This window comes from Nicotiana attenuata, chromosome 8 (genome assembly GCF_001879085.1).
Source record: "Nicotiana attenuata strain UT chromosome 8, NIATTr2, whole genome shotgun sequence".
In the NCBI taxonomy this organism is placed as follows: Eukaryota; Viridiplantae; Streptophyta; class Magnoliopsida; order Solanales; family Solanaceae; genus Nicotiana; species Nicotiana attenuata.
The window spans coordinates 43,891,436-43,901,896 of record NC_031996.1 but is presented as its reverse complement, the minus strand read 5'-3'; the positions used below and the strand labels follow the sequence as shown (position 1 = coordinate 43,901,896).

Here is a 10,461-nt window from a genome sequence, read left to right as displayed (position 1 = left end):
GGACCCTCAGGATCGTAGAGCTCCTTTGCCTCGGCCTCGAGTCTCCTGGTTTCCTCAATCTCAGCCGATAGGTCAAAACCTCGAGCATGGATCTCTTCGAGGGTCTCTCTTCGGAGTAGCCGCTTTATATACTCAATCTTCGTCTTTAAGCGGGCCTCGACTACCACCACATCGGCCTTATAATGGGCTACCATTTCCTCGACGTCAGTAGAGGTTGCATCCAATTTGGACCTCAGTGTGGCATACTCTTATTCGAGAGCATCCTAATCCGTGACGTTCGAGCTCAGTTATGCCCGAAGATCATCATTTAGCCGAGACCACTTATCGGCTTTATCCTTCACCAACCGAAGTTGGTTCTCGACCGATACCAGATCCGCTTTTTCAGCTTCCTTCTTCGAAACCAGCAGGTCCATCTTGCCCTTCCACATTCGGTCGTGGCCTTGACCTCATCCATCTCGGCCCGAAGCTGGTCAATCGGGTCTTTCTTCTCTTGGACTTGCGAAGTTGTGTTGATAGTCACCCTGACTAGCTGCTCGTTTTTATCCACAATGATCTTTACCTTCTTAACCAGGTCGGCGTGTTCCTGCTTCACGGTTGAGGCCTCCTTCTGAGCTTTTTCCAGCTCGGCCTGGAGAATCGGGAGGTCTTTGAGGGCCTCGTCCTGCTGCTCACTAAGAGCCCTATACATGTCCTTCTTCCGGACCTGCTCTTTGAGCTCAAACTCGAGCTGGCTAATCTCTAAGCGCTAGCAGAGGAAGCTCTCAAAATGAAGCACTGAAGCCTGAAAAACAATTAAGTTAGTAGAGCACATCAAAAACCAAAGTGAGATCCATAAAAGGGTACAAAGGGCTGACGCTTACCTGGTTCAGCGCCTGTTGCGCCTCGTTGAAGAGGCTCGACGTACCCACTTCGTTCATCTTTGTCGGATCCTCCTCGGTCACCAGGCATCGAAGGTAGTTGGCTACGCCTACTGGAGCAAACAGGACCCGGGCATCCTCCAGGATTATAAGAACGACCATTCTCTTGCGCTCGGGGTCCACGCTTGGAGCAGGAAATTGCATTACTAGTTTTGGGCTCAAACTCGGCCACCCGCTCCCGATGGCACATCCTTCTTCGGGACCACCAGGTGACCAAGCCTGGAAAAATTCTCTAGTGCGGCCATATCCATGCCGCTGAAGAACGTGTTGAGGGCGTCGTCTAGGCTCTGCGCCACCTCACTTGACTTCTCTTTGCCCACTTGGGCCTCTTCGAGCATGGATTCAGTATAGGAGGGTGTCTCCACGATGTCGGTGACACCGCTGCCTCCTTCGGGACATGAGCAGCTTCCCGGAGGGCTGCAACCTCTATCTCTCCCTTGGTTCCCGAGATAGAGGGGGATCGATCTCATGGTCGTATTTCTCGATCGTCGCCTGCTCCCCCTCATTAAGGGTCGACCCATGAGCAATAAAAAGGTCGTGTCTTCAGGCTCGTCCCTGAGCCGGTAGAGAGGGTCCGGCACCCTGGACTTGGTGCTCTTTTTGGGCTTCCGGACCTGGATGGTCACCTTCTTCTTCTTCGCCTTGGCATTCAGGGAATCCGAGAACTTTCTTTTCTTCTTCTTCTTCTTCTCCTCCTTCGCGGCAAACCCAGGCTGCCCTAAAACGGAGAGTTCAGCCAGCAAAGACGGATCCTTGTCCTCATCAAACGGCCTAAGTTTTATGGTTTTAGGCATACCCGTAAGAAAGGAAAAAGAGTTAGCACTGTGTAAGATAAAAACTTGGAGGTAACTATTCAGGAAAGAACCTCACCATGGGATCGGGCCTCCTATTTGCCCTTCGAGAGCTTGCCCCATGTGCGCTCAGAATACGGCATCTGTTTGCAGATCCCCTCGATCCACTCCTTGAAACGGGGGATTGCATTAGGAACTTAGGCAACAGCCGCACGACAACAAACACGGGCAATAAGAGGAAGACTAAAAGGAGATGAATACTCAAGAAAGACAATACTTACGGGATACATTCCACTCCTCGGGGAACGGCAGGAACTCGGAAGGGATGAGGTCTTCAGTTTTCACCCGAACGAACCTCCCCTGCCATCCTCGATCTCGTTCCTCGTCGATACTCAAGAACGGAGCCTTGCTTGCCCGGCAGACGAGCTTGATCAGCCTCCCTCAGAAGATTCGGGGACTGTATAAGCGTAGTAGATGGTCGAGGGTGAACCGAGGGGTTTCGGTATTATTCACGAAATGGCGTAAAAGGATCACAATCCTCCAAAAGGACGGGTGGATTTGCCCAAGGCACATCTCGTACCTTTTGCAGAAAGCAAGAACTATGGGGTCTACCGGGGCGAGCGTGAAGGGGTAAGTGTAAACACTTAAATACCCCTTCACATGAATAGTGATGTCGTAATTAGGCCTGGGGACGACCACATCCTTACCCTTCCATTTACAGTCCGCTCGAATTATGGGTAGGGTTTCTTCAATAACAGAGCATATGTATCTCCATGCTTCCTCGCCTCGGTCCTGTTGACTAGAGCCTTTTCGACGTTGATGTCGTTCCCGATAGAGCAACCCCCAGGTACGAAGCTCTTCATGGGGGGCTCCTGAGCCACTTCGGGAACGGCCACCTCGGCATCTGTGTCCGGGTGGGAAGATGAAGGAGCGGCCTGCTGAGGCACTAACTTGGAGGTTTTTGCCATTGTAATATGGGAAATATGAAGGTTTGAAGAAAATATGAAGATTCGAAGATGGTATGAAGGTATGAAGGTCAGGGTTGAAGATTCAAAGAAAATGTGTGAGGATTAAAGATGAAGATTTGAAGGTTCAAAGAGCAATGTATGAAGATTTTGAGAAGTTAAAAGTTGTTAGAGAGCTCGAGGGTAAAATCTAGAATCGGAAAGTGGAAGAAGTGAAAAAGGTCGAAGTTTTTATAGAGGAAAACAATAAATGCACGACGCTTCGCATTCGAAGGCAGCCAGTTGGCGACAGACACGTGTCCGAAGTAAGAACGATGCGACTGATGGGACATTCCAATTTACCCGTCATCTCAATTGTAACGTACGAAGGAAGGAACCGAGGTCTATCTGTTGTTTCCTATCGTTTCGGTAAACCTACTCTCCGGAAAACGAGGGGACTATCTGTATACGGGTGAAATCGGGGATAATGCATACCCCGATTTTTCAGTGAAGAAAACAAAAGAAGGGCATGGACGTACGAGAATGAAACTGAGGTTGGGAGCCCTTTGTCTCGAAATCCATAAAAGGTGAACGATGTGCTCAACATCGGGTATGATAAAGCGTCGCGTCCCGGGCCCAGAGCAAGTTCTAAGACCTCGGAAAATACGGTAAACGGTTACACACGACGGATAGAGGGACGTGATATCCGCACCTAACCTGATATCACGGCACGGATCTCGCTCGATGTCAGTTATGGACCAGTAATTAACGAGAAATGAAGATTTTTACCTTTTTTAGACTTATACTAGGGATGAAACTCTCCTACTATATAAAGGGAAAGTTTATCTTTTTTGCAGGACATACTGTAGCGCGCAAATTAAAGCAATACAAATTTACTTTTCTGTCTTTTAACTATTGCTAAAGTTCTTATTCAATTGTTTTGTTCTTCATTCACAACTGGCTCGAACGAAGGGTCCAATCGAGGACGAAGTCACTGTTCCATCTAAGTTCAGGCTCGACCATAATATTACAACTGGTTTGATCATTTATTTCATCTTTAACTTGTTTATCTAATATTCTTGATTATTTGTGTTGAATTAAACCACGTATCCTTATAACTGCGTACAAATATAATTGTTATCCAATTTAGGAGTAAACAATCTTCACATGCTAGAACCATCTTAGCCTCGCTTCCCTCATCTTGTCAGCCACGGGGCCATTCCCACCTTATCCCGAATATTTTCGTTCATAATCTTATATCTCCTAGTATGCCCACACATCCATTTCAGCATCCTCATCGCAACTTTCATCTTTTGAATATGAGAGTGCTTGACTGGCCAATACTCTGTGCTGTAGAACATAGCAGGTCTAACAACCACTATAAAATTTATCTTTAAGTTTTGGTGACACATTCTTATCACACATAACACTCACTTTAGAATAAGGTTGCTGTCTAATAATCATTGGGAACCGTAATGGTATTACCTGCATTACCTCATTTCTTTTGTTAGATAAATCTATCTCACAACAAACGTAGCCGTGAAAGGCTGCAAAAATCCCATCTTCTTATAAAATTTAATGTTTACTTAACAGGAAGTCCGGAATTTCATTATCATGAACAGTTGCTTAATGACTAGTCAATTTTTGTACATTGACAAAAAGGCATTTTTATAATAATTGCAATATTGCCGAGTGAAGCATATACAGAATGGATGGAAAGAGAAATTCAACTTGATGTATAGTGTAAGAGAAGACATTTATTATGTAATGCTGTTCATATACCAATACCAAATAGTACAATAAAAGCTTCACTCAAAAGCTAACAATAAATTCCACATCATCTTTTATTCAATGCTATACTTAACCATATTTTGCACAACCTAGCAAGAAAACCCCATCAAAAAGTTCTTTCAAAAATGGGCAACATTTGGTTTTTGGTTTTTCTCCTTCACAAAATCATTGTCACTGAAGCTGCAATGAGTGTAGGTGGTGGTGTTGGTATGGGGGTAGGTGTTGGTGGTGGGGTGGGGGGTGGGGGCGTTTGGATTGGTGGAGGAATTAACAGCCCAAGTCCTACTTCTTCTGATATTAACAAAGCTTACACTGCTCTTCAAACATGGAAATCAGCAATTACAGATGACCCTTTGGGAATCTTGAATAGTTGGGTTGGTACAAATGTTTGTGCTTATAAAGGAATCTTTTGTTCAGAATCTCAAGATTATATGGGCAACCCAACTTCAGTTGTTGCAGGTATTGATCTAAACCATGCAAATTTACAAGGCATTCTTGTTAAAGAACTGTCCTTTTTAGCAGAAATGTCCATTTTTCATCTCAACAGTAACAGATTTTCAGGGCCAATTCCACAAAGTTTTAGAGACCTTACTTCTCTTACTGAGTTAGACCTCAGTAATAACCATTTTTCTGGTACATTTCCTACTGCTGTTTTACTCATCCCAAATCTTCTTTATTTAGACCTCAGATTTAACAGTTTCTCAGGGCCAATTCCAGAGGATCTTTTCAACAAAAAACTTGATGCTATTTTTCTTAATAACAACCAGTTTGATGGTGAACTTCCTCAGAATTTAGGGAATTCTCCATCTTCAGTTATTAATCTGGCTAATAACAAGTTTACTGGAAACATTCCATTTAGTTTGGGGTACATGGGTCCAAGAATTAAGGAGATTTTGTTCCTAAATAACCAGTTAACTGGTTGTATTCCAGAAGGGGTTGGTATGTGGACAGATTTACAAGTGTTGGATGTGAGTTTCAATTCATTAATGGGACATTTGCCTGATACACTTTCTTGTTTGAGTGGCATTGAAGTACTCAACTTAGCACACAACAAGCTTTCTGGGGATTTACCAGACTTGGTTTGTTCATTGAGAAGTCTTATCAATTTGACTCTTACTTACAATTTCTTCTCTGGTTTGAGCCAAGATTGTGACAAACTTCCCTATAGGAATGTGGGGTTTGATTTCTCATTGAATTGTATTCCAGGTAAGCAAATGCAAAGGCCACAACCAGAGTGTTCTCTCATTCCTGGTGGTAGTCTTAGTTGTTTCAGAATACCTTCAGCTAAGCCTCTTGTTTGTGGATCAATAATTAGTGAAGAAGAAACTGTTTCAACACCTCCTTCTCATTGATTTTGATTTTTATAAAATTTAACTTTTTTTTCTTAATTTGGGATTTTGGAAGTGAAAGCTGGGCACTCTGACCAATATTCTTTATGTTTGTTGGATAACAGGCTAGTATGTGCTGGCTGTTTTTCATTATAACATAGAGAAGTTATGACTTGTAGCTACAAATTTATTGCTCAAAGTCAAGTAATTAATAGTTTGGATATAGATCTGTTCATTATTTTAATAGCTTGCTAAGTGATGTTTCATGCTTTATCATATCTTACTCACATTGTCGGTCCCAAGCTCGAATAAAGGAGGAGAATGCGATAGGCTGGCAGTCAGCGTAAGATTTGTCAATTCATGATGAATTCTCATAATACCGAATCTCAACTTTGTTTGTGACTGAGGCGTAACTCTTGTTGTATTATATCGTGAAATGGTTGTAGTACTAAGTACCACAACTAACAACAACAAATAAAATGGTTGGGTGTCACATTACTCAACAAACATCCAATGTTGTGTTACTGTATGTGTGGTGTGGACTTGAAGAGCATTTATTATGGTTGAGCCTTCAAGAACATGGAGAAAAATTATAATTAGAAAGGATAGAAAGAAAACATAGTGACCTACAGAAAAAAGTTTCACGTGAGGAACAGTTGAATTGATTACTGAATGGCATTTTCTCAAATTTGTGAGTACATGATTTAGGACGACGGAGGATTTGCTACTGCCCAAAACCCAGAATTCCAGACCCCAAAATACCAAGCAAAGCAATTCATGGTAAGAGGCCCAAAATCACCTGTCTATTAGCAGATCCTTTTCAGTTTCCTAAAGCAAGGAAAGTTGCAGGGTCCTCCATGTGATGTTTTTGCAAAGGCTGTTATTAGCAACAGGACAATAGCATTTTGTTCCATCAAATTCAAGTCTTAGGTATAGGGTTATCCAAAAATGGATCATATGGTGTGGTTCATTTCCTTTTTTTTTTTTTCTTCCAGAAAGGTAAATTGTGCTTTCCCTTTTTAATAATACTGTAATAAATAAGATAAGCTTTATAGCTCCAACCTTGTCAAGGGGCTTTCACGCTCTTTGATAGGTTGGGTTGCTGGATACGGGATCCTCGTAGGAGGCTGGACCAAGATCCTATGATGGGTTCATCTTCAAAACGGTGTTGCTTGGTATTCAACCAGCTTCTACCATTCAATGCAGAAGAGGACTGATTGAGATCAGATAGCGCTCAAATGGCCACTGTTCTTAAAGAATTCTGCGCAAATGATATCACAAGAACACTGAAACTAAAGCATGGCTAGATGAAGAATTTACCTTCGCTTACCCTATATGTAACATTTCCCTGCATTTCTGCAAAGAGGTTGTTTTAATGCTTGTAACCGTGACTTAGAGTTCACCAATATAATAATTCTACAGATGTGTCAATGACTCCCAGAAAATAGAAACACTAATTTTAGTAACATTTTCCTTTATGTTTCCAAAGAAAATCAAAATCATGCACCAAGTTGAAATATTAAAATCCATGGAGGCTTACAATTATTAGTAAAAGAGATCAATTCCAATTGAACAAGACTTCCACATTTTGTGAAATGTGTTAGAATAATGTTATACACAAGTTCAGTAGAAGGAACGAATTGCAATGTCAATTGTCAAAGCTCATAATACAGATTTTTAGACAACTCTATCATCACGCAATATAGTACATGGGATTTGGAAGTTTAAAGGACCTTTTGGCAACAGCGAAACCGTTCAAGTCACTCCACTGATCTCCAGAGCTCCCATGAATCCTGTAACCTTCATCTTCTAACTCCTTTCTTTTCTCAGATTTATACTGGGTTGCCAGTTTACCATTATCGGAAGGTCCCCTGTTCCATCGCAAATGTTCAGCCACAGTTTTTAAAGTTATTTGGCCCAACATTTACTCATACAACTACCTGTGCACCAATTCCAAATAAAGGAACACTATATAAAAATATCAAAGTTGTTTGAATACCTCAAAATAAGTCTTTCCCAATTGCTGTATCCAGCATACACCATATTCTTTTCTGTATAATTCCTTTGAAATTCACTCCGACCAGTCAACAAGAATATCTTAAATCCTCGCTGTTGTAGCTCCTTGTACAGTTTTAAACTTGCAGGAATAGCAGGAGCTTCTGCTTCATTTACCCATTTGTCAAAGGCGACTTCATCAAAGATCTCCGATCTACATACAGCAGCAAAATGTGATCAACCACAGGACAACACAATAACAACAAAGAATCAAATGATGGCAAAGTGGATCTTCAACTACTGTCGTCAAAGCGAAAGCCTAGAAAAGTAATGTCTATAGGGGCTTTAAGCAAAGAGCTCAATTAAAGCTTGATTCTTAATGAAGAAAAGCACAAATCAATATACATATATAAAACGCGAAAAACTATAAATACAAACAACAATTATATGGACAAAGAAATTGAAAAAACCATACCCAGTGAAATATACTACAACAATAAACACCTCAATCCCAAGCAAGTTGGGATAAGCTATATGTATCCTCACTTACCTGTCCCTCCATTTAAGCTCGTAACAATCTAATATTTTATTATATATAATAAGTAAAAGGAGAACTAAATAAAATACTTTCTCTCTAGAAAACCCACAACGGCTAGTTAACCTCGCTAGTTTCCTTCACGCTCCGTCGTATGGACCCGCCGGACGGCGTCATTCCGGCACGTCTGGATGGGCAAACAACAACCCACCAAATGGCGAAACCACCTCTAGAAGGAAACGATGGGAAACTTTCATATGCTACTAAAGCCACCACTCTTCCAAACTCATCTTCGACGGCAATCTGTCAGAAACGGGAATCGGTAATAGCTACTCATTCTACTCACAACGGGATGCCGGCGGTGCTCTTTCAAGCATCGACTACTATGGTGTAATGGCAACTGAATGCAAATTCACTATCGTTGGCAGATTCCTAAGACCAAGACCCCAAATCGATCGAATTAGGTCAAAATTCAAGGAACTGATTTCTCTCGAGGGATCGGCTAAAATTGGGGTCTACGACAACTTTAATGTCTTTCTGGATTTCACTAACGAGGAAGATTTTAACACAGTATGGTATAGAAGAGTTATTGAAATTGAGGGCCAGCAGATGTGGTTACAGAAGTGGTCGCCGGACTTTAAACCCGAAGAAGACTTGCCAATTGCTCCGGCATGGGTCCTGCTTCATGGTCTTCCTTTTCATATGCATACTTGGCATTATGTAAAACAAGTGGTTAGCTCTATTGGCACCCCGCTTGAAATGGATCTGGCGACTAGGGGAAGGACTAGACCGAGTATGGCTAAGGTTAGAATTGAAATCGATTTGCTTAAGCCTCAACCTGAAAGTGTTTATGTGGGCTGCATTCATGATAACTCACCTCAGACAGGTTTGTACAAAGTTAGAATACGAGGGCATACCTAAGTACTGAGGTTCTGCAAGAAACTTGGTCACAACATAATCAATTGTCGTGTTCTAGAAAGGAAGAAGGCAGCTGAGGCTAGAGAAGAAGAAGCAACACAGGGAAAGGATAAGATGGAAAATGAAAAAGTAGAGGAGAAAGAAGAGGGGAGCAAGCAAAAAACAAATGAAGACAATGGACAGAAAAAAGCAGAACAAAATTTGGCAAACCAGAGCAACAACAGTGAAACAATGGGAAACAATTATAATAGCAACAATCAAAGTGTATTGAACAATGAAGAACAGAGCGTGCAGCAGCAAAATCAAACCATCAATGCAAGGGCTTCTAAAAAGAAGAAGGCGGGCAAGAAAAAGAGGCTCCCTAAGAAAAAATCCAAAGTGGTATTCAAACCCATCATCCAGCAACCAGCAGGTAAAAAGAAAGAAGGACGCAGTAATTTGGCAAGGGTTATTGAGCAGCATCATGAACAAGAGATTGAAAAGGAACAAGCAGGGAACCTTAAGAATGACCCAATGAAGACATAGATGCTAATGGCCGGCAGGAAAATACTACTGAAAGCATGTGTTCAGAGAAGGATGCAGCCTACAGCTCTAATGAGGTCGTCCAAGACTCTACCAATAACCATGAAATGAGGCAAATGTAGAGGGGCAGAGGCAATGTAACACGGCCCATGTAAATTCAGAGGGGTCCTCAAGCATACCATCTGAGATTAAGGCCATGCCAGGGCTTGACTTGGTGGTTGATCTTAATTGGGATCCAGCACAAAAGCAACAAGAGGAAGAACAGGAAAGGAAGGGAGCGGAGCAACATTTTGAGGTCACCTCTCCAAATAGAATCACAGTTACCATCCCTGAAGAGCTACTTCAAACAGAACAAAAGAATCAGGCTAATGAGGATGGCTTTTCTCCTGTTAAAAATGGCAAGGACAGAAACAAAAAAAATGGGAAGAAGAACAAAGTCAAGGCTAACCTTCCAGGTGATGGAAGGAACAAAAACTAATCCCCCACTGGTTTTTCCATGATTAACACCATCTTCTGGAATATCAGAGGTGTGGATTCTAAAAATGCCATTCAAAGGCTAAAAAAACCTATGATCATCAACAAGGTGGAATTCGTTGCTATCTTAGAACCCTTCATCACCATGAACAAAATTGAAAGGTACATGAAGTATATTGGCTTACAACACTGTATCTCCAACACTAATGGTCAAAGTTGGTTTATGTGGTCTGGTAATTATCAGAC

General features: G+C 41.9%; 2 protein-coding genes across 2 annotated transcripts; one reads left to right on the top strand and one right to left on the bottom strand.

Moving 5' to 3' along the window:
• On the top strand, window positions 4,347–5,994 carry LOC109231363 (leucine-rich repeat extensin-like protein 4). Its single transcript, XM_019397006.1, has one exon. The coding sequence runs from the start codon at window positions 4,569–4,571 to the stop codon at window positions 5,793–5,795; it is 1,227 nt and encodes a 408-aa protein (XP_019252551.1). The 5' UTR covers window positions 4,347–4,568; the 3' UTR covers window positions 5,796–5,994.
• On the bottom strand, window positions 7,274–8,328 carry LOC109231717 (acid phosphatase 1-like). The gene is made up of 3 exons (XM_019397357.1): window positions 8,317–8,328; window positions 7,771–7,997; window positions 7,274–7,642 (listed from the first exon to the last, which is right to left on the bottom strand). The coding sequence occupies exons 1-3, from the start codon at window positions 8,326–8,328 to the stop codon at window positions 7,465–7,467; spliced, it is 417 nt and encodes a 138-aa protein (XP_019252902.1). The 3' UTR covers window positions 7,274–7,464.

Excerpts from the sequence above, each read along its gene's own strand:
- LOC109231363 (XM_019397006.1), top strand. The coding sequence starts at position 4,569 with ATGGGCAACATTTGGTTTTTGGTTTTTCTCCTTCACAAAATCATTGTC.
- LOC109231717 (XM_019397357.1), bottom strand. Across the intron at positions 7,643-7,770 it reads TGGGAAAGACTTATTTTGAG|GGGACCTTCCGATAATGGTA; the intron begins GTATTCAAACAA and ends GCGATGGAACAG.